This window comes from Capricornis sumatraensis, chromosome 2 (genome assembly GCF_032405125.1).
Source record: "Capricornis sumatraensis isolate serow.1 chromosome 2, serow.2, whole genome shotgun sequence".
NCBI classification, from domain to species: Eukaryota; Metazoa; Chordata; class Mammalia; order Artiodactyla; family Bovidae; genus Capricornis; species Capricornis sumatraensis.
This window is the reverse complement of record NC_091070.1, coordinates 20,845,451-20,870,001: the sequence shown is the minus strand read 5'-3', so window position 1 is coordinate 20,870,001 and position 24,551 is coordinate 20,845,451. Positions and strand designations below refer to the sequence as shown.

The 24,551-nt window shown below is 39.1% G+C and overlaps 1 protein-coding gene and 1 pseudogene across 1 annotated transcript; both read right to left on the bottom strand.

The window, feature by feature from the left end:
- Nucleotides 1-447: 447 nt before the first annotated feature.
- LOC138074357 (disintegrin and metalloproteinase domain-containing protein 29-like) lies at nucleotides 448-16,705 on the bottom strand (annotated as a pseudogene).
- Nucleotides 16,706-16,755: 50 nt separating this feature from the next.
- LOC138074355 (disintegrin and metalloproteinase domain-containing protein 20-like) lies at nucleotides 16,756-17,742 on the bottom strand. The gene is made up of 2 exons (XM_068966484.1): nucleotides 17,185-17,742; nucleotides 16,756-16,842 (listed from the first exon to the last, which is right to left on the bottom strand). Exons 1-2 carry the CDS (start codon nucleotides 17,740-17,742, stop codon nucleotides 16,756-16,758), a joined length of 645 nt encoding a protein of 214 aa, XP_068822585.1.
- Between the last annotated feature and the right edge of the window lie 6,809 nt (nucleotides 17,743-24,551).

Here is a 24,551-nt window from a genome sequence, read left to right as displayed (position 1 = left end):
CCGAAAAGAATCACTATATAGGCCCTGGGGTTTGAAACAAGGCCGTGTCCTCTGCCTGTGAAGAAATAGCTCTTAGTGTGATAGTGGATCCCAGGCAAAATGGGAGTTTGGTCCATGTGGCTCCATATGAGCACATATACTGAATCATTGAGTATCAGCTAGGTTTCTTTGGGTGTGTTAACTTACGAAATCAAAAGGTTCTGGCAGCAATTCACAGAAAACTCGAAACGGAACATCCAGTCTCAAACTCACACAAGAGAAGACATCTGTAAATTGTATGAGCAGGTATTTGAAGTCATCATACCACTCATCATTGTTACACCAGTGCACTTCACTCAGCTTCCCATGTGTGGGGTTTGCTCAGTCAGCAAAAGGAGGAATAAAATGCCTGACTTTGGTATATGAATGGGTAGGCTTGGTATCTGAGTTCAAACCGAACATGCAAGATTACTGCATAATATTCCTCTTCAGAGATGATTCTAAAAGGAGAGAAATAACAAAAAATCATATTCTCGGGCAGTTTTATGGCTAGTAATGTTGATTGTCTACCCTATGTGGAAAGTCCCTAATTAGACTATTTCAGGTGGCCAAGATATTACATAATATCATTTGGTATGATATTCTTTATTTCCATCCATGTTGTTACAAATGGCAACAATTCCTCTTTTATGACTGAGTACTATTCTAGTGTATGTATATATACCACGTCTTTGTTTTAAAGCTTTTTATTTTATATTGGAGTATAATTGATTAACAATATTGTGTTAGTTTTAGGTATACAGCAAAGTTATTCAGTTATATGTATACATGTATCTATCCTTTTTCAAATTCTTTTCTCCGTTAGGTTGTTACGGAATATTGAGCAGAGTTCCCTGTGCCATGCAGTATGTCCTGTGTACTTGTCAATCCCATACTCCCTAACTATCTCTTCCTCCCTATCATTCGCCCCTGGCAACTATAAATTCATTCTCTAAGTCTATGAGTCTGTTTCTATTTTGTAAATAAGCTCATGACTATCATTTTTTAAAGATTCTGCATATAAGTGATATCATACGATCTTTCTCTTTCTCTGTCTGACTTACTTCACTCAGTATGACAATCTCCAGATCCATCCATGTAGCTGAAAGTGGCACTGTTTCTTCTTTTCAAAGGCTGAGTAAAATTCTGTTGTATATACTTACCATCTCTTCTTCATCTGTTCTTCTGTTGATGGACATTTCTGTTGCTTCCATGTCTTGACTATAATAAACAGTGCTGCAATGAACACTGAAGTGCATGTATCCTTTGTACCATGTTTTTCTCCAGGTATGTGCCCAAGAGTTGGATTTTAGGATCATATGATAGCTCTATCTTCAGTTTTTTAAGGAGCCTCCATACTGTTTTCTGTAGTGGCTATACCAACTTACAGCTTCATCAACAGTGTAGGAGGGTTCCCTTCCCTCCACAACCATTCCAGCATTTATTATTTGTGGATTTTTTTCTTTTTATGATAGTCATGCTGACTGGTGTGAAGAGGTATCTCATTGTAGTTTTGATTTGCATCTCTCTAATAATTAGCAATTTTAAACAGTTTTTCATGGCCATCTGTATGTCTTCTTTGGAGAAATGTCAGTTAGCTTTTCTGCCTGTCTTTTCACTGGATTGTTTTTGTTTTTTTGAAGATACCACGTTGCATTCAGCATTGTTTGTATATCTTGGAGACTAAGCCCCTTGTCCATCACACAATTGGCAAATATTTTCTCCCAGTCTGTGGGTTGTCTTTTTGTTTTATTTATGGTTCCCTTTGTTGTACAAAAACCTCTGAGTTTAATTAGGTTCCACTTGCTTATTTTTGTTTTTATTTCGATTAAACAAAGAGATGGATTGAAAAATACAGTGCTATGATGCAATTTTTATTTTTTTTTAATTTTAATTTTTACTTTATTTTACTTTACAATACTGAATTGGTTTTGCCATACATTGACATTAAAATTTATTTTTAATTGCAGGATAATTTCTTTACAGTGTTGTGTTAGTTTTTGATGTACAACATGAGTCTGGTATCAGTGTCCATATATCCCCTCCCTTTTGAAGAGAGCGATGAGCTGGTCCCCGTGCTACGCAGCTGCTCCCTGCTAGCTGTCGGTTTTACACATGGGAGTGTGTATGTGTCAGTGCTACTCTCTCAGTTTGTCGCCCCCTCTCCTTCCCCCACTGTGTCCACAAGTCCCTTCTCTATGTATGTGTCTCTACTCCTGCCCTGCAGGTTCATCAATACTATTTTCTAGATTCCATATATGTGTATTAATAGATTATATTTGATTTTCTCTTTCTGACTTACTTCACTCTGTATAATAGGCTCTAGGTTCATCCAGCTCATTACAACTGACTCAAATTCATTGCAGTTTATGGCTGAGTAATATTTAATTGTATGTATGTTCATAACTTCTTTATCCATTCATCTGTCAATGGATATCTATGCTGCTTCCATGTCCTGGCTATAGTTCTGCTATTAACATTGGGATATATGTATTTTTGAATTATGGTTTTCTCAGGGTATAAGCCCAGAAGTGGGATTGTTAAGTCATATTATAGTTTTATTCCTAGTTTTTTAAGAATTCTCCATACTGTTCTCCATAGAGGCTGTATCAATTCACATTCCCACCAACAGTGCAAGAGGGTTCGCTTTTTTCCACATCCTCTGCAGCATTTATTGTTTGTAGATTTTTTTGATGGTGGCCATTCTGACTGGTGTGATGTGATACCTCATTGTACTTTTGACTTGCATTTCTTTAATAATGAGTGACGTGGAGTATCTTTTCATGTGTTTCTTAGCCATTTGTATGTATTCTTTGGAGAAATATCTATTTAGGTCTTCTGCTCATTTTTTGAATGGCTTCTTATTTTTTTTGATACTGAGCTGCATGAACTGCTTATATCCTTCAGAGATTAATCCTTTGTCACTTGCTTCATTTGCAAGTATTTTCTTTCATTCTGAGGATTGTCTTTTCATATTGTAGTTTCCTTTGCTGTCCAAAAGCTTTTAAGTTTAATTAGCTCCCATTTGTTTATTTTTGTTTCCATACTCTAGGAGGCAGTCAAAGAGGATTTTGCTGTGATTTATGTCAAAGAGAATTCTATCTGTGTTTAGAATTTTCTATGAATGGTATCAAAGTAAAGTAAAGTCGCTCAGTCGTGTCCGACTCTTTGTGACCCCATGGACTGTAACCTATCAGGCTCCTCTGTCCATGGGATTTTCCAGGCAATAGCACTGGAGTGGATTGCCGTTTCCTTCTCCAGCAGATCTTCCCGACCCAGGGATCGAACCCAGGTCTCCCACATTGTAGACAGACACTTTACCATCTGAGCCACCAAGTCATCTGCAAATAGTGACAGCTTAATTTTTTATTTTCAAACTTGGATTCCTTTTATTTATTTTTCTTCCCTGATTACCCATAGCTAAGATTTCCAAAATTACATTGAATAAAAGTGGCAACAGTGGACTCTTTCTGTCTTGTTCCAGATCTTAGAGGAAATGTTTTCAGGTTTTCACCATTGAGTGTGATATTAGCTGTAGGTTTGTAATATATGGACTTTACTATGCTGAGGTGTGTTGCCTCTGCCCACTGTCTGCAGAGTTTTTATCATAAATAGGTATTGATTAATTTCAAGTTTTTTCTCTATTGAGATGATCATATGGTTTCTGTTCTTCATTTTGTTGATGTGGTATATCACACTGATTAATTTGTGAATATTGAAAAACCCTTGCATTCCTGGGATAAATCTCACTTGATCATGGTGTCTCATCCTTTTAATGTACTGTCTTGGATCATTGTGCTTTTGTTTTCATTTGTCTCTAGGTGTTTTTCAGTTCCTTTGTTTTCTTCATTGATCCATTGGCTGTTTGGAAACATACTGTTTTTTCTTCATGTTTTTGTGTTTTTTTTAATAGTTTTTTTCTTGCAGTTGATTTCCAATCTCATATAGCATTTTGGTTAGAAAAGATACCTGATGTGATTTCAGTTTTTTTTAATGTGCTGAAACTTGCTTTGTGGACCAGCATGTGATCAATCCTGAAGAATGTTCCATGTATACATGAGGAGAGTGTGTATTCTGCTCCTTTTGGATGGAATGCTCTATAAATATCAATTAAGTCCATCTGGTCTGATGTGTCATTTAAGGCCTGTGTTTCCTTACTGATTTTCTGTCTGGATGATCTGTCCATTGATGTAAGTGCAGTGTTAAAGTCCCCTACTCTAAAAAAAAAATAATAATAATAAATAAAATAAAGTCCCCTACTCTTACTGTTTTACTGTTGGTTTTTCCCTTTATGGCTATTAGTATTTGCCTTGTATATTGTTGTGCTCCAGCATTGGGTACATATATGTTTACAATTGTTTTACCTTCTTCAGTAGATCCCTTGACCATTATGCAGTGTCCTTTTTTTGTCTTGTCTCTTGTGAAAAACTTTATTTTAAATTCTATTTTGCCTGATATGAGTATTGTTCCTTCAGGTTTCTTTTTATTCCCATTTTCATGGAATATCATTTTCCATCCCCTCTCTTTCAGTCTGTATGTGTCTCTAGGTCTGAAGTGGGTCTCTTGTAGACAGCATATACACAGGTGGTCTTATTTTTGTATCCATTCATCCAGTCTGTGTCTTTTGCTTGGAATGTTTAATCCATTTGCATTTAGAGTAATAATTGGTATATGTTCCTAGTGGCATTTTCTTAATTGTTTTGGGTTTGTTTTGTAGGTCTTTTCCTTCTCTTGTGTTCTCTGTGTAGAGAAGTCCTTTTAGCATTTGTTCTAAAGCTGATTTGGTGGTGCTGAATTCTCTTACATTTTGCTTGTTTGGAAAGCTTTTGATTTCTCCATCAAATGTGAATGAGACCATTGCTGGGAAGAGTATTTTTGGTTGGAAATTCTTCCCTTTCATCACTTTAAATATCGTGCCACTTTCTTCTGATGTGCAGAGTTTCTGCTGAAAAATCAGCTGATAACCTTATGGGAGGTCCCTTTTATGTTCTTTGTTATTTTTTCCCTTGTTGCTTTTAATATTTTTTCTTTGTCTTTAATTTTTGTTAATTTGATTTCTGTTTGTCTCAGCACAAATTTATCCTACCTGGGACTCTCTGTATTTCCTGAAATTGGGTGATTGTTTCCTGTCCCATGTTATAGAAGTTTCCAGCAATTATCTCTCCAAATATTTTCTCAGGTCCTTTCTTTCTTTCTTCTCTATCTGGAACCCTTATAGTGGAAATGTTGGTGCATATAATGTTGTTCCAAAAGTCTCTTAGACTGTCTTCTCATCTTTTCACTCTTTTTCTTCATTCTGTTCTGGGGCAATGATTTCTACCATTCTATTTTCCTGGTTACTCATCAGATCTTCTGCCTCAGAACCTATTGATTCCTTTCAGTGTATTTTTTCTTTTCAGTTATTATTTTGCTCATCTCTTTTTGTTCTTTAGTTATTCTAGGTCTTTGTTAAACATTTCTTGCATCTTCTCAGTCCTTGCCTCCATTCTTTTTCCAAGATCCTGGATCATCTCCACTGTCATTATTTTGAAATCTTTTTCCGGAAGATTGCCTATCTCCACTTAACATAGTGTTTTGTTTTGTTTTCTGGGGTTTTATCTTGTTCCTTCTTCTGGGACATATACTCCTGCCATTTCATTCTGTCTGACTTTCTTTGACTGTGGATTCCATTCTGCAGGCTACAGGATTGTAGTTTTTCTTGCTTCTGCTGTCTGCATTCTGGTGGAATGAGGCTATCTAAGAGGCTTGTGAAGGCTTTCTAATGGGAGGGACTAGTGTTGAGTGGAGATGGGTCTTGTCCCTCTAGTGGACAGGGTTGTGCTCAGTAAAACTTTAATCTGCTTGTCTGCTAATGGGTGAGGCTGTGTTCCCACCCTATTAGTTGGTTGACTTAAAGCAACTCAGCACTGGAGCCAAAGGCTGTTTGGTGGGGTTAATGGCAGGCTCTTGGGAGGGCTCATGCCAATGGATACTTCCCAGAACTGCTGCTTCCAGTGAGTGTCCTTGACCACACACTGAGCCCTAGTCATCCCCACCTCTACAGGAGATCCTTCAATACTAGCAAGTAGGTCTGGCCGAGTCTCTTAAGGGGGTCACTCCTTTTCCCCCCTGGGATCTAGCGCACATGAGAGTTTGTGTCCTCCCCCTCCAAGAATGGAGTCTCTATTTACCCCAGTCCTGGGAGTGTCCTGTGATCAAAACCCGCTGGGCTTCAAAAGTAGATTCTCTGGGGACTCCTCCTCCTGCTGCTAGCCTGAGAAACCAGATGTGGGGCTTAGAAATTTCACTCCAGTGGGAAAACTTCTGTGGTATAATTGTTTTCCAGTTTGTGGGTCCTGGAATTTAAGTTTATCACAATTGAGCCCTTCTTATTGTCTCTCTTTGTCTTTGGATATAGGGTATCCTTTATTAGTATGTTCCAGTATTTTTTTTGTTGATGGTTGTTCAGCTATTAATTGTGATTTGGTGCTTTCATAAGAAGGGGATTATCCTGCATCCTTCTACCCTACCAGCTTGAGCTAAGCTCCTACCATGTCTTCTTAAACCAGTCATCTGTTGATGAGCACATGGGTTGTTTCGATGTCTTGGCTACTGAAAATAGTACTGCTATGGACACTGGGGTGCATGTATCTTTTCAAATTAGTGTTTGTTTGAATACCCAGTGGTGGAATTACTGAATCATGTGGTAGTTCTAATTTCAGTTTTTAAAGGAACCTTCATAGTATATTCCATGGTGGGTGCAACCACTTACAGTGTACAGGGGCTCCCTTTTCCTTGCCTCTTCTCTAGCATTTATCATTTGTGGACAATCTGATGATAGCCATTTTGACAGTTGTGAAGTGAAACCTTTTTGCAGTTTTGATTTCCATTACTCCAGTACTTAGTGACACTGAGCATCTCTTCATGGGCCTGTTGGCCATCAGTATGTCTTATTTGAAAAAATGTTCATATAGGTGTTCTGCCCATTTTTTTGTTGGATTTTTGCAGCAGAGGTTCATGCTTGTCAAGAAGCATCCATCCTGGAAAAGGCATGAACAACCAAGTAGGCAAAAGGATTTGGCCAGTCAACATTAGGCAAACTTTACCAGTGACCATCATGGAACTGGCACAGTGGGTACAAGAACAGAGTGGCCATGCTGGCAGAAGTAGTGGCTACACTGGGCTCAATCGCATGGACTCTCATTTGCCAAGAAAGTCCAGTCTCTAAATGTCCAACTTGCCAACAACAGAGATCATTGCTGAGATCCTGAGAAGTCACTGTTTCTCAAGAAGACCTGGCAACTGATCCATGGAAAGTCAACTGCTCTGGGGCCCTTTAATCTGGAAGGGCCAGCATTTGGTCCTTGCAAGAATAGATAGCTATTCTAGTTGTGATAAGTGGCCTTTTGTGCCTGCAGAGTCACAGCCAACATCTGTACTAAGGGCTTGCTTAGAAATGTATGATCTTTAACCATGAAATCCCACGTGTCTTAGCATGTAAACAATTTCATGACTTCCATGACTGAGGCACAGAAATAGGTCCATCCCAATAGCATCCATTGTTTGCATCACGTATCAAATATTCACTAGCAACCACATGCACAGTGTGGTGCAACAACCTACAGAAGACACAGCAGAAAAACCAGCTCAGAAACAATATCCTGGAAGGATGAGTGCCATCCTTCAGGGTACAGTGTCTATACTAAATCAAAGACTGCCCTATGGTACTGTATATCCATTATGAGGAATATATGAGATCAGAAAGCAAGGAATAGAAGTTGGGTGGCCCTCCTTAACATAACTCTTAGTGAGCCACTGGTTGTTTTTCTACTTGTCCTCCCAGCAACTGGGTGTTCTCCAGGGCTTTAGGAAGTCCGTGGGCCACAGAAAATGTACTTTTGCCAGAGACACAGCATGAGTGCCATGGAACTGCAAGGTAGTGCCGTAAAAGCCTAGTCTGTAGGAGGAGGAGTCACCATTTTGGATGGAGTCATTGACCCTGAGTAGCATGGGAGTTAAGGCTACTAATCCTCAGTAGAGGCTTGGAAGATTACCTGTAGAACCTAGGTAATACATTTGCCAGACTCCTGGAGCTCCCTTGCTTGGGGAATGGTGTGACTGGACTTGTGCAGCAATCTTCACCTGAGGGGTCTCAGAATCCTGAGGATAAAGATGCAAAATTTTTAAACAAACAATATGGAGAGTCCTGTGTTTTTTCACCATATATTCTACTCTGCTCCCTCTACTTTCTCCTTTCTTATACACATACCCCGTGGGTATCTAAAACTACTAAAAGGTTGGCAGAAACAGTTCTCAGCAGTAGTGTTATATTGCTTATCAGGACTCCTCCAAGGTATGGGATAATAGGAAACAGCCTCATGCATTAGTTTTTGTTAAAAGAGAAACTGTGGCTAAAGTTTAAACATAGAACTGCTATTCCAATTCTTCCTCTTCCAAAAACCTGACCCTGTTTCATCTGGAAAGTGACCTGGTCTGCATATGTTCTGTGATACACCTCAACACAATGAAGTCTTTACCATCTGTTGGAGTCACAGAAATCTTTAAAAATTTTTGATTCCATTGTTTGGAAGAAGTAGAAAAATTTCCAACACTGCCTAGTAGGGTCAAAAACAGAACCAGTACAAAAGACTTGTATACAGAAAATTATAAGACACCGATGAATGAAATCAAAGATGACACAAACAGATGGAGAGATAGTCCATGTTCCTGGGTAGGAAGAATTAATATTGTGAAATGATTATACTATCAAATGCAATGTATATATTCAATCAAATCCCCATCAAACTACCATTTTTCACAGAACTAGAACAAAAAATTTCACAGTTCATATGGAAACACAGAAGACCCTGAATAGCCAAAGCCTTCTTGAGAAAGAATGGACCTGGAGGAATTAATCTTCCTGACTTCAGGTTAAACCACAAAGCTACAGTCATCAAGACAGTTTGGTACTGGCACAAAAACAGAAACATAGACCAATGGAACAAGATAGAGAACCCTGAGATAAACCCATACACCTGTGGGTACCTTACTTTTGACAAAGGAGGCAAGAATATAGAATGGGGCATAGATTGTCATTTCAAAAGTGGTGCTGGTAAAACTGGACAGCTACATGCAAAAGAATGAAATTAGAACACTTCCTAATACCATATACAAAGATAAACTCCAAATGGATTAAAGACCTAAATGAAAGACCAGAAACTATAAAACTCTTAGAGGAAAGCATAGGCAGAACACTTAATGATGTAAATCAAAGCAAGATCTTCTATAACCCACCTCATAGAGTAATAGTAATAAAAACAAAGAAGTGGGACCTAATTAAACTTAAAAGCTTTTGCACAGCAAAGGAAACTACAAATAAAATGAAAAAACAACCCTCAGAATGGGAGAAAATAATAGCAAATGAAACAACTGACAAAGAATTAATTTCCAAAATATAGAAGCAGGTCATACAACTCAACACCAGAAAAACAAATAGCCCAATCAAAAGTGAGAAAAAGACCTAAAAAGACATTTCTCCAAAGAAGACATACAGATGGGTAACAAACACATGAAAAGATGCTCAACATCATTCATTATTAGAGAAATGCAAATCAAAACTACAGTGAGATACCACCTCACACCAGTCAGAATGGTCATCATCAAAAAGTCTATTAAAAAAAAAAAGTCTACAAACAATAAATGCCAGAGAGGGTATGGAGAAAAGGGAACTCTCTTGCATTGCTGGTGGGAATGTAAACTGATACAGCCACTGTGGAGATTCCTTTAAAAGCTAGGAGTAAAACCACCATATGATCTAGCAATTCCACTCCTAGACATACACCCTGAGGAAACCAAAACTGAAAAAGACACATGTACTCGATTGTTTGTTGCAGCACTATTTACTATAGCTAGAACATGGAAGCAACCTAGATGTCCATTGACAGATAATGGATAAAGAAGCTGTGATAAATATGTACAATGGAATACTACTTAGCCATAAAAGGAAGACATTTGAATCAGTTCAAGTGAGGTGGACAAACCTAGAGCCTATTATACACAGTGAAGTAAGTCAGAAAGAGAAATGTAAATGTCGTATACTGACACACACATATATATAGAATGGTGGAATATATGTGAAATATTTTATATACCATAAAAGATAGTACTGATGAATTTATTTTCAGGGCAGCAATGGAGAAATAGACATAGAGAACAGACCAATGGACACGGAGGGAGGGGAAGAGGGAGAGGATGAGATGTTTGGAGAGACTAACATGGAAATTTACAATACCATATGTAAAATAAAGAGCCTGTGGGAACTCACTGTATGACTTAGGGAACTCAAACAGGGACTCTGTGACAATCTAGAAGGGTGGGATGGGGAAGGAGATGGGAGGGGGGTTCGGGATGTAGGGGACATTGGTGTATCTATGGCTGGTTCTTGTTGATGTATGACAGAAAACCACAAAATTCTGTAAAGCAATTATCCTTCAATTTAAAAAGTTAAATTAAAAAAACAGAACCAGTCAAAAACCCCTATTTTTTTCTTTTTGGTGTGGAGGTAAGTCCTCCTCCTGTTCTCATTTTTTTGCTTGTTTCTTTTTTGGTGTGTTTGTTTGTTTATAATTTGGAGTTGGGGGGCTGTAAATCTCTTGATTTTTTGGAGCCCCCCAAAATAAAGTCTGACACTGTTTCTACTGTTTCCCCATCTATTTCCCATGAAGTGATGGGACCAGAGACCACGATCTTAGTTTTCTGAATGTTGAGCTTTAAGCCAAATTTTTCACTCTCCTCTTTCACTTTCATTAAGAGGCTTTTTAGTTCCTCTTCACTTTCTGCCGTAAGGGTGGTGTCATCTGCATATCTGAGGTTATTGGTATTTCTCCCGGCAATCTTGATTCCAGCTTGTATTTCTTCCAGCCCAGCGTTTCTCATGATGTACTCTGCATATAAGTTAAATAAGCAGGGTGACAATATACAGCCTTGACATACTCCTTTTCCTATTTGGAACCAGTCTGTTGTTCCATGTCCAGTTCTAACTGTTGCTTCCTGACTTGCATACAGATTTCTCAAGAGGCAGGTCAGGTGGTCTGGTATTCCCATCTCTTTCGGAATTTTCCACAGTTTCTTGTGATCCACACAGTCAAAGGCTTTAGCATAGTCAATAAAGCAGAAATAGATGTTTTTCTGGAACTCTCTTGCTTTTTCCATGATCCAGTGGATGTTGGCAATTTGATCTCTGGTTCCTCTGCCTTTTCTAAAGCCAGCTTGAACATCCAGAAGTTCACGGTTCACGTATTGCTGAAACCTATCTTGGAGAATTTTGAGCATTACTTTACTAGCATGTGAGATGAGTGCAATTGTGTGGTAGTTTGAGCATTCTTTTGCATTGCCTTTCTTTGGAATTGGAATGAAAACTGACCTTTTCCAGTCCTGTGGCCACTGCTGAGTTTTCCAAATTTGCTGACATATTGAGTGCAGCACTTTCACAGCATCATCTTTCAGGATTTGAAACAGCTCAACTGGAATTCCATCACCTCCACTAGCTTTGTTCGTAGTGATGCTTTCTAAGGCCCACTTGACTTCACATTCCAGGATGTCTGGCTCTAGGTGAGTGATCACACCATCGTGATTATCTGGATTGTGAAGATCTTTTTTCTGCAGTTCTTCTGTGTATTCTTGCCACCTCTTCTTAATATCTTCTGCTTCTGTTAGGTCCATACCATTTCTGTCCTTTATCGAGCCCATCTTTGCATGAAATGTTCCCTTGGTATCTCTAATTTTCTTAAAGAGATCTTTAGTCTTTCCCATTCTGTTGTTTTCCTCTATTTCTTTGCATTGATCACTGAAGAAGGCTTTCTTATCTCTTCTTGCTATTCTCTGGAACTCTGCATTCAGGTGATTATATCTTTCCTTTTCTCCTTTGCTTTTTGCTTCTCTTCTTTTCACAGCTATTTGTAAGGCCTCCCCAGACAGCCATTTTGCTTTTTTGCATTTCTTTTCCATGGGGATGGTCTTGATCCCTGTCTCCAGTGAAGGGATGGAGCCAAAGCAAAAACAGTACCCAGTTGTGTATGTGACTGGTGATAGAAGCAAGATCCGATGCTATAAAGAGCAATATTACATAGGAACCTGGAATGTCAGGTCCATGAATCAAGACAAATTGGAGGTGGTCAAACAAGAGATGGCAAGGGTGAACTTCAACATTCTAGGAATCAGCGAACTAAAATGGACTGCTGCTGCTGCTGCTGCTATATCACTTCAGTTGTGTCTGACTCTGTGAGACCCCATAGACGGCAGCCCACCAGGCTCCCCTGCCCCTGGGATTCTCCAGGCAAGAACACTGGAGTGGGTTGCCGTTTCCTTCTCCAAATGGACTAGAATGGGTGAATTTAACTCAGATGACCATTATATCTACTACTGCGGGCAGGAATCCCTCAGAAGAAATGGAGTAGCCATCATGGTCAACAAAAGAGTCCCAAATGCAGTTCTTGGATGCAATCTCAAAAACGACAGAATGATCTCTGTTCGTCTCCAAGACAAACCATTCAATATCACAGTTATCCAACTCTATGCCCCAACCAGTAACGCTGAAGAAACTGAAGTTGAGCGGTTCTATGAAGACCTACAAGACCTTTTAGAACTAACACCCCAAAAGGATGTCCTTTTCATTATAGGGGACTGGAATGCAAAAGTAGGAAGTCAAGAAACACCTGGAGTAACAGGCAAATTTGGCCTTGGAATGCGGAATGAAGCAGGGCAAAGACTAATAGAATTTTGCCAAGAAAATGCACTGGTCATAGCAAACACCCTCTTCCAACAACACAAGAGAAGACTCTACACATGGACATCACCAGATGGTCAACACCGAAATCAGATTGATTATATTCTTTGCAGCCAAAGATGGAGAAGCTCTATACAGTCAACAAAAACAAGACCAAGAGCTGACTGTGGCTCAGATCATGAACTCCTTATTACCAAATTCAGACTCAAATTGAAGAAAATAGGGAAAACCACTAGACCATTCAGGTATGACCTAAATCAAATCCCGTATGATTATACAGTGGAAGTGAGAAATAGATTTAAGGGCCTAGATCTGATAGATAGAGCGCCTGATGAACTATGTTTTGGCAAATGGACTGCTAATTACAAACAACATCACCCTGTCCACACGCTTACCCCCAGCCCACCTATTTTCATCAAGTGTCTTTGGATCAACAAGAAGTTACCAGGTTAGCAAACCGTTATCCAACTCAATTTTAATAGATATCTGTGCAAAGAACAAATGCAAACACATGTTTGACAAGGGTATAGTAAACTGATTCTCAGATCTGTCATGGATTAAAATCCAGATTTCTCTACCAGATGAACCTTGTGGATGAGAAGTGCTGCCTAAGAGAACTCTGTAAAAGTTTGGCAAATTATGCTTAAACAACAATGTCCTATGTATAGTATAGAGAGCTATATTCAGTATCCTGTGATGAGTCCTAATGGAAAAAATATTTTAAAAGAATATATATATGTATATATATTACTGAATCACTTTGCTGTATGGCAGTAATTAACACAGCATTGTAGATCAGCTATACTTCAATTAAATGGAAAAAAGTGGATAAATGAAAGTGTCACAGGGTGGCTATCCCATTGATTCTCTACTGCTATATCCATCCTTCCTCTACCCCTAGGTAGCTACATCATCTGGATGCCAGATATTTTCAGAAAGGGATTTGATATAAGATCTGAGATATATAAATAGCATGAATGTAACACATCTCACTTATGAGACCTGCTTCTAACAGCCTCTTATGAAGCAATTGCATCCTATTTCCTTTTATGTAAATTTTTGTTTCTGTATATACATCAGGCACTCAGTTCTACCTGTACTTTTTAGACAGGTCATGCTTAGCCAAGTCCTATGATTTAATGTGAGATGCTATGACATTAATAACTAGGGGCTGCAAGAAGTAACAGAGCAGTGATCAATGGCTTCTTGGTTGATGGTTTTACAGTGTGTGAAGTCGCTCAGTCGTGTCCGACTCTTTGTGACCCTGTGGACTGGAGTCTGCCGGGCTCCTCTATCCATGGGATTCTTCAGGCAAGAATACTGGAGTGGGTTGCCATTTCCTTCTCCAGTGATCAGTGGCTTCTTGGTTGATGGTTTTACAATAAGAGATATCAAATGCCGAAGTCATTATACTTGAAACACTTCTGTTTTAGCACAACCCAAGAGAACAATGAGAATGATAGTGTCAGCATTTTTTAAGTGCCTAACATATTCCAGGCCCCACTTAGGTCCTTTCTTTGGACCATCACAAAACTCCAGGAAAGTACATTTCACCTCTCAGTGTAAAATGTCAGATATAACCTTGATCCTCTGAAAGCCTATGACTTTGGGCAAGATCAAATACTTAGGGCTCCCGTGGTGGCTCAGTGTTAAAGAATCTGCATGTCAGTGCAGGAGACCCGGGTGCCATCCCTAATCTAGCAGGATCCCACATGACATGGAGCACGTAAGCCCTTGCACTAAAACTATTGAGCCTGTGCTCTAATAGAGCCCTGACGCTGCTGCTGCTGACCCCATGCGCTCTGTGCTCCACCACAAGAGAAGCCACGGCAATGAGAAGCCTGTGCACCACAGCTAGAGTGTAGCCCCCACTCTCGGCACCTCAAGAAAAGCCCGTGAAGCAATGGAGACCCAGCACAGACAAAAATAAACGAGCATAATTATCTACTTAGCAGGCTGTTGAACTGCTGTTGATATTCATATGCCAATGACACGGAATTTTTGATCTTCCTACTGCATCAGTGTGTCTTTTATTGGTATCTTTTATGTTTGGCTTGTTTAACACTATCAAAAACATAAACCAGTAACAAAAATTTGTACATAATCAACTAAGGAAAAGTCTAATAAACTACTAAACAAAAGTGCATACCAGTTCAAACAAGATGTGCTACAGGCACATCCATGAAACATTAGCAACCACAACATAAATAAGCGCAGGACCTCTTGTCGGTGATTCTAACAGTTCCCACTATCATTGACTGGGATAGTAAGAGTATGACCAGATATAAAATATTAAATGCATATAACCACACAGACCCCTTTTAAATTGCCAAGTCATTTTATTTTAAAATAATAACTTCAGTAAAGTTACAGGATTTTGTAACTATTAGAGTGATTATCGTTCATTTCTTCTAGTAGGTGCCAATGTGAGTTTCTCCATTTTGTGTCCTCTAGTCTGTATTTATTTGGCTTCAAGGGATTATTTTTCCAACAGTTTATTCTTCAGTTTCTCCTTTCAAAATATCTTTTACATAGTAAAGGACACCTATAAATGCTGTAAGCAAAAAATAAAAAAGAAACATGCGTAAAAGCAATAGAACATCTATTAAGTTTACAGTCTGTAGTTCCAAGGCTCGAATACGTAGTTTTGTGTCAGGTGGAGGGCCACTATCTACACTGCTGCCTGGTCCTCTCTCAGTACAATTTGGTGGTTTCCAACCTTGCTGACAGTGACAATGTTTTTGGCTGTTGCACACCCCTCTGTAATTGCATTTCTTGACATCACAGTCAAAACCCTGGTCTTGAAAAAAAGCACAGTTTTGGTCCTTACAGTATGCTCCTGGGCCACATGTTGCACTATCCACTACAAGCCCCATTTCTGGCATGTCTGTCCCGAAGTGAGCATCATACCCAAAGCAGGTTTGTGGTGTAACATCCTTTACTATCGGAGAAGGCGATGGCACCCCACTCCAGTACTTTCGCCTGGAAAATCCCATAGATGGAGGAGCCTGGTAGGCTGCAGTCCATGGGGTCGCTAAGACTTCACTTTCGCTTTTCACTTTCATGCATTGGAGAAGGAAATGGCAACCCACTGCAGTGTTCTTACCTGGAGAATCCCAGGGACAGAGGAGCCTAGTGGGCTGCCGTCTATGGGGTCATACAGAGTTGGACACGACTGCAGCAGCAGCATCCTTTACTATTATTTGATGAAATGCAGTGTGCTCCCCACCACCAGGAATTTCCTTCACATTGCTACAGTGTAGCAGTCCACACAGAACATCATCTTGTTCACATTGTACAGGTTTTCCTCCTTCTCAAATCACCCTCACACCACAGTTTCCGAACTGGTCACCCCTGACATTCAATACGTCATAGCATGCTGGGACAGCATCTTTTATGTCATAGCCAAAGGAGGGCTTGACAGTGTAAATCACAGTCACTACAGTTTCCCCTCACACAAACAGCTGATGCTGTTCCTTCCTGTATATAAGTGTCAGCTGGACAATCATGTGTCTTCCCATTACAGTATTCTGGTAGATCACAAATACCAAGAGTATCTCTGTACATATATCCAGGTTGAGCATATTTACACTTCATGCAGCAATTTCCATGATCACAACCACTGCCAAGGCTGAGGATACAACTGGTTTTGCAACATGAAACCTTACTACAGTCTTTTAAGGTGCCACAGTCACATTCTTCAAAATTTTCTATTATCTTGTCACCACACCGTCTAGCTACATAAGGAAAATTATTATATGCTATATTCAGTGAGCTCAAACAAGGATCCCACATATGCAACCACTGATGAATAGCCTCAAAAGTACAATTGCTCATCATATCTAGAAGACCAGGATTAGGAGCCATGAGGCACTGAAATCTTCGAAAACACCGACAACCTGGAACATCATGAAATGCACCCATAAGACCTATTGCATGTGCTCCAACAGTAGCAGCTAAAAATATGTGATATCTTACAACATATAAATATGATGCTCGCCAATTGGGGTTGCATATTCCATTATGGCTGCTATAATAGGAGGTCCCAGTGATCTTATGTCCTGTTGAAAGCAACGAGTATCATGTGGTACATTTGCATAAAAATTCTGAGAGTTCCATAAACCAAACTGATTCTTTGCCTCTGCAGTGCTTCTAAACCTTTGGAGGTTCATCTGATCCCTCTGACTGCATATGCACAGAGCACATTGAAAACCTGAAGTTGACCCTGGTAATAAATGGTGTGCAATATGTTGTTTATAATCATTATATTCTCTTATTACACGTGTCTCATTACTCTTCTGAACAACTAATGAGTTTGAAACTGTGTAGTGAACTTTTAAGGCTTTCCTGTGTGGCCACCACAAATACACAGCGCCTGCTCTAGGCATTTCAGAAATCATTGCCTCCTCATACTCTTGATTTGTATCTTTCTCTTCAGCCTCACATTTCTCATGCTCTGCTGCTGTTTTCTGTGTCACAAGCTGAGAAATCAGATGCTCAAATTTGGAAGAAGCCTCCAATGGTTTGATTTCGTAAGTGAAGTCGTCCAGCTGCAGCATGCCACACAGACCCCCATGGCAGGTGTCCAGGGTGCCCATGGACCCAGGAACCCCTTCCAGATAGCTAAAGTAGTAACAGTCTCGGGGGATATAAGGGTAGTTCTCCTGCATGGCACCTTGGTCGTTATCGGTGATAACAGGAAAATGTCTGGGCAGCAAGTTCTTCTTGACTCTCAAGTGAACCACATGTCTTTGGCCGCTGAAGCGAATCTTGTAGGAGAGCTGGCCTTGTCTCTCAATTCCACTCACTCTGTGGGACACCTTCCTGGGAATCACAATTTCAGAAGAAGTGAAGCGCCATCCTGGTGGGTCATGGGAACAGCAGGTTGGAGACAGGAAAAGCCAGAGCAGAGGCAGCCAGAGATCACCTCTCAGGTGGGCCTGGGTCCAGGCACGGCCCATGAGTGAGGAAGTACGTGACCAAGGAAAGTGCACTGCGGTGGGAGGCAGGCAAGACTATCCCTGGAGCAGCAACTTTTATTTTTATTTTATTTTATTTTATTTTAGATTTTTTTTTTAATTTTAAAATCTTTAATTCTTACATGTGTTCCCAAACATGAACCCCCCTCCCACCTCCCTCCCCATAACATCTCTGTGGGTCATCCCCATGCGCCAGCCCCAAGCATGCTGTATCCTGTGTCAGACATAGACTGGCGATTCAATTCTTACATGATAGTATACATGATAGAATGCCATTCTCCCAAATCATCCCACCCTCTCCCTCTCCCTCTGAGTCCAAAAGTCCGTTATACACAGCTGTGTCTTTGCATACAGGGTCGTCATTGCTATCTTTCTAAATTCCATATATATGTGTCATACAGGGTCGTCATTGCTATCTTTCTAAATTCCATATATATGTGTTAGTATACTGTATTGGTGTTTTTCTTTCTGGCTTACTTCACTCTGTATAATCGGCTCCAGTTTCATCCATCTCATCAGAACTGATTCAAATGAATTCTTTTTAACGGCTGAGTAATACTCCATTGTGTACATGTACCAAAGCTTTCTTATCCATTCATCTGCTGATGGACATCTAGGTTGTTTCCATGTCCTGGCTATTATAAACAGTGCTGCGATGAACATTGGGGTACATGTGTCTCTTTCAATTCTGGTTTCCTCAGTGTGTATGCCCAGCAGTGGGATTGCTGGGTCATAAGGTAGTTCTATTTGCAATTTTTTAAGGAATCTCCACACTGTTCTCCATAGTGGCTGTACTAGTTTGCATTCCCACCAACAGTGTAGGAGGGTTCCCTTTTCTCCACACCCTCTCCAGCATTTATTGCTTGCAGATTTTTGGATCGCAGCCATTCTGACTGGTGTGAAGTGGTACCTCATTGTGGTTTTGATTTGCATTTCTCTGATAATGAGCATCTTTTCATGTGTTTGTTAGCCATCCGTATGTCTTCTTTGGAGAAATGTCTATTTAGTTCTTTGGCCCATTTTTTGATTGGGTTGTTTATTTTTCTGGAATTGAGCTGCATAAGTTGCTTGTATATTTTTGAGATTAGTTGTTTGTCAGTTGCTTCATTTGCTATTATTTTCTCCCATTCAGAAGGCTGTCTTTTCACCTTGCGTATATTTTCCTTTGTTGTGCAGAAGCTTTTAATTTTAATTAGATCCCATTTGTTTATTTTTGCTTTTATTTCCAGAATTCTGGGAGGTGGATCATAGAGGATCCTGCTGTGATTTATGTCGGAGAGTGTTTTGCCTATGTTCTCCTCTAGGAGTTTTATAGTTTCTGGTCTTACATTTAGATCTTTAATCCATTTTGAGTTTATTTTTGTGTGCGGTGTTAGAAAGTGACCTAGTTTCATTCTTTTACAAGTGGTTGACCAGTTTTCCCAGCACCACTTGTTAAAGAGATTGTCTTTATTCCATTGTATATTCTTGCCTCCTTTGTCAAAGATAAGGTGTCCATATGTGTGTGGATTTATCTCTGGGCTTTCTATTTTGTTCCATTGATCTATATGTCTGTCTTTGTGCCAGTACCATACTGTTTTGATGACTGTGGCTTTGTAGTAGAGCCTGAAGTCAGGCAAGTTGATTCCTCCAGTTCCATTCTTCTTTCTCAAGATTGCTTTGGCAATTCGAGGTTTTTTGTATTTCCATACAAATCTTGAAATTATTTGTTCTAGTTCTGTGAAAAATATGGCTGGTAGCTTGATAGGGATTGCATTGAATTTGTAAATTGCTTTGGGTAGTATACTCATTTTCACTATATTGATTCTTCCAACCCATGAACATGGTATATTTCTCCATCTATTAGTGTCCTCTTTGATTTCTTTCATCAGTGTTTTATAGTTTTCTATATATAGGTCTTTAGTTTCTTTGGGTAGATATATTCCTAAGTATTTTATTCTTTTCGTTGCAATGGTGAATGGAATTGTTTCCTTAATTTCTTTTTCTACTTTCTCATTATTAGTGTATAGGAATGCAAGGGATTTCTGTGTGTTGATTTTATATCCTGCAACTTTACTATATTCATTGATGAGCTCTAGTAATTTTCTGGTGGAGTCTTTAGGGTTTTCCATGTAGAGGATCATGTCATCTGCAAACAGTGAGAGTTTTACTTCTTCTTTTCCAGTTTGGATTCCTTTTATTTCTTTCTCTGCTCTGATTGCTGTGGCCAAAACTTCCAGAACTATGTTGAATAGTAGCAGTGAAAGTGGACACCCTTGTCTTGTTCCTGACTTTAGGGGAAATGCTTTCAATTTTTCACCATTGAGGATAATGTTTGCTGTGGGTTTGTCATATATAGCTTTTATTATGTTGAGGTATGTTCCTTCTATTCCTGCTTTCTGGAGAGTTTTTATCATAAATGGATGTTGAATTTTGTCAAAGGCCTTCTCTGCATCTATTGAGATAATCATATGGTTTTTATTTTTCAATTTGTTAATGTGGTGAATTACATTGATTGATTTGCGGATATTGAAGAATCCTTACATCCCTGGGATAAAGCCCACTTGGTCATGATGTATGATCTTTGTAATATGTTGTTGGATACTGTTTGCTAGAATTTTGTTAAGGATTTTTGCATCTATGTTCATCAGTGATATTGGCCTGTAGTTTTCTTTTTTTGTGACATCTTTGTCAGGTTTTGGTATTAGGGTGATGGTGGCCTCATAGAATGAGTTTGGAAGTTTACTTTCCTCTGCAATTTTCTGGAAGAGTTTGAGTAGGATAGGTGTTAGCTCTTCTCTAAATTTTTGGTAGAATTCAGCTGTGAAGCCGTCTGGACCTGGGCTTTTGTTTGCTGGAAGATTTCTGATTACAGTTTCAATTTCCGTGCTTGTGATGGGTCTGTTAAGATTTTCTATTTCTTCCTGGTTCAGTTTTGGAAAATTGTACTTTTCTAAGAATTTGTCCATTTCTTCCACGTTGTCCATTTTATTGGCATACAACTGCTGATAGTAGTCTCTTATGATCCTTTGTATTTCCGTGTTGTCTGTTGTGATCTCTCCATTTTCATTTCTAATTTTATTGATTTGATTTTTCTCTCTTTGCTTCTTGATGAGTCTGGCTAGTGGTTTGTCAATTTTATTTATCCTTTCAAAGAACCAGCTTTTGGCCTTGTTGATTTTTGCTATGGTCTCTTTTGTTTCTTTAGCATTTATTTCTGCCCTAATTTTTAAGATTTCTTTCCTTCTACTAACTCTGGGGTTCTCCAATTCTTCCTTTTCTAGTTGCTTTAGTTGTAGAGTTAGGTTATTTATTTGACTTTTTTTCTTGTTTCTTGAGGTATGCCTGTATTGCTATGAACTTTCCTCTTAGCACTGCTTTTATAGTGTCCCACAGGTTTTGGGTTGTTGTGTTTTCATTTTCATTAGTTTCTATGCATATTTTGATTTCTTTTTTGATTTCTTCTGTGATTTGTTGGTTATTCAGAAGTGTGTTGTTCAACCTCCATATGTTGGAATTTTTAGTAGTTTTTCTCCTGTAATTGAGATCTAATCTTACTGCATTATGGTCAGAAAAGATGCTTGGAATGATTTCGATTTTTTTGAATTTATCAAGTTTAGATTTATGGCCCAGGATGTGATCTATCCTGGAGAAGGTTCCATGAGCACTTGAAAAAAAGGTGAAATTCATTGTTTTGGGGTGAAATGTCCTATAGATATCAATTAGGTCTAATTGATCTAATGTATCATTTAAAGTTTGCATTTCTTTGTTAATTTTCTGTTTAGTTGATCTGTCCATAGGTGTGAGTGGGGTATTAAAGTCTCCCACTATTATTGTGTTATTGTTGATTTCCCCTTTCATACTTGTTAGCATTTGTCTTACATATTGCGGTGCTCCTATATTGGGTGCATATATATTTATAATTGTTATATCTTCTTCTTGGATTGATCCTTTGATCATTATGTAATGGCCTTCTTTGTCTCTTTTCACAGCCTTTGTTTTAAAGTCTATTTTATCAGATATGAGTATTGCCACTCCTGCTTTCTTTTGGTCTCTATTTGCGTGGTATATCTTTTTCCAGCCCTTCACTTTCAGTCTGTATGTGTCCCTTGTTTTGAGGTGGGTCTCTTGTAAGCAGCATATAGAGGGGTCTTGTTTTTGTATCCATTCGGCCAGTCTTTGCCTTTTGGTTGGGGCGTTCAACCCATTTACGTTTAAGGTAATTATTGATAAGTATGATCCAGTTACCATTTACTTTATTGTTTTGGGTTCGGGTTTATACACCCTTTTCGTGTTTCCTGTCTAGAGAATATCCTTTAGAATTTGTTGGAGAGCTGGTTTGGTGGTGCTGAATTCTCTCAGCTTTTGCTTGTCTGTAAAGTTTTTGATTTCTCCTTCGTATTTGAATGAGATCCTTGCTGGGTACAGTAATCTGGGCTGTAGGTTATTGTCTTTCATCACTTTAAGTATGTCTTGCCATTCCCTCCTGGCCTGAAGAGTTTCTATTGACAGATCAGCTGTTATCCTTATGGGAATCCCCTTGTGTGTTATTTGTTGTTTTTCCCTTGCTGCTTTTAATATTTGTTCTTTGTGTTTGATCTTTGTTAATTTAATTAATATGTGTCTTGGGGTGTTTCGCCTTGGGTTTATCCTATTTGGAACTCTCTGTGTTTCTTGGACTTGGGTGATTATTTCCTTCCCCATTTTAGGGAAGTTTTCAACTATTATCTCCTCAAGGATTTTCTCATGATCTTTCTTTCTGTCTTCTTCTTCTGGGACTCCTATATAATTCGAATGTTGGAGCGTTTCATATTGTCCTGGAGGTCTCTGAGATTGTCCTCGTTTCTTTTAATTCATTTTTCTTGTTTCCTCTCTGATTCATTTATTTCTACCATTCTATCTTCTATTTCACTAATCCTATCTTCTGCCTCCGTTATTCTACTATTTGTTGCCTCCAGAGTGTTTCTTATCTCATTTATTGCGTTATTCATTATATTTTGACTCTTTTTTATTTCTTCTAGGTCCTTGTTAAACCTTTCTTGCATCTTCTCAATCCTTGTCTCTAGGCTATTTATCTGCGATTCCATTTTGATTTCAAGATTTTGGATCATTTTCACTATCAATATTCGGAATTCCTTCTCAGGTAGATTCCCTACTTCTTCCTCTTTTGTTTGGTTTGGTGGGCAACTCTCCTGTTCCTTTACCTGCTGAGTATTCCTCTGTCTCTTCATCTTGGTTATATTGCTGCGTTTGGGGTGGTCTTTTTATATTCTGGTAATTTGTGGAGTTCTCTTTATTATGGAGCTTCCTCACTGTGGGTGGGGTTCTATCAGTGGCTTGTCAAGGTTTCCTGGTTAGGGAGGCTTGTGTTGGAGTTCTGGTGGGTGGAGCTGGGTTTCTTCTCACTGGAGTGCAGTGGAGTGACCAGTGATGGGTTATGAGACATCAAAGGTTTTAGAATAATTTTGAGCTGCCTGTATATTGAAGCTCAGGGGAGTGTTCCTGTGTTGCTGGAGAATTTGAGTGATATGTCTTGTTTTGGAACTTGTTGGCCCTTGGGTGGAACTTGGTTTCAGTGTAGGTATGAAGGCATTTGATGGGCTCCTATTGCTTAATGTTCCCTGAATTCAAGAGTTCTCTAATGTTTTCAGGCTTTGGATTTAAGCCTCCTGCTTCTGGTCTTCAGTTTTGTTTTTACAGTAGCCTCTAGACTTCTCCATCTATACAGCACCGATGATAAAACATCTAGGTTAAAGATGAAAAGTTTCTCCACATTGAGGGACACTCAGAGAGGTTCACTGAGTTACAAGGAGAAGAGAAGATGGAGGGGGTAGTTAGAGGTAACTGGAATGAGATGCGGTGAGATCAAAAGAGGAGAGAGCAAGCTAGCCAGTAGTCACTTCCTTATGTGCGCTCTATAGTCTGGCCCACTCAGAGGTATTTACGGAGTTATACGGGGAAGAGGAGAGGGAGGAAGTAGACAGAGGTGACCAGGAGGATAAGAGAGAGGAATGAGAAGGAGAGAGACAAATCCTGCCAGTAACCAGTTCCTTAGGTGTTCTCCACCGTCTGGAACACACAGAGATTCACAGAGTTGGATAGAGAAGAGATGGGGGAGAAAAGAGACAGAGGCCACCTGGTGGAGAAAAAGGAGAGTCCATAGGAGAAGAGAGTGGTCAAGCCAGTAATCTCGCTCTCAGGTAAACTTGGGTAGTGAAGTTTGGGTTTTTAAATGAACAAAATTGACAACAAAAACCTAAGAGCAAAGGTTAAAAATCTAGAGTAGAGGTTGGATTTTCAAAAATACAATATTAAAGAAAAGAAGCAGAAGGAAAAAGGAGGAAAGAAAGAAAGAAAGAAAAACAAGAATTATTAAAAAAACAAACAAACAAAAAAAAACAAAACAAACAAAAAAAACCCACCAACAACCATCCAAAGGCTATATATGGTGTTTGCCTTAAAAAAAAAAAAAGTCTTTTTTTTAAAAATAGTAATAATAGGTTATAGTAAAAAAAATTAGAGGAGAAATAGAAGACTTAACAATTTAAAAAAAGTTAGAAAAAAAAAAAAGAAAAAAAAAAAGGAATGATTTTAAAAATAGTAAAAATATATCTGGCCCTTCTCTGATGTTTTGGGCCGTGTGGGATCACTTCCAAGGTGGTTCCCTCTGTTTAACTTCTTCCGTTTGCTGGTTTTTCAGGCTCACTAGTTCAGTCGCGCTGTGGGGAGGGGGGATGCTGCAAACAAATAGCACTGTCGTGTGCTCACAGTGTCTCAGCCCCGCTTGACCTGTCCCTTCTCGCGGCGCACAA

What these genes read in the sequence shown, in the direction of transcription:
- LOC138074355 (XM_068966484.1), bottom strand. Translation starts at nt 17,742, where the DNA reads ATGGGCCGTGCCTGGACCCAGGCCCACCTGAGAGGTGATCTCTGGCTG. An exon ending in CAAATCAAGAGTATGAGGAG is followed by an intron (nt 16,843 to 17,184) that starts GCAATGATTTCT and finishes TGCTTTCAACAG; the next exon opens with GACATAAGATCACTGGGACC.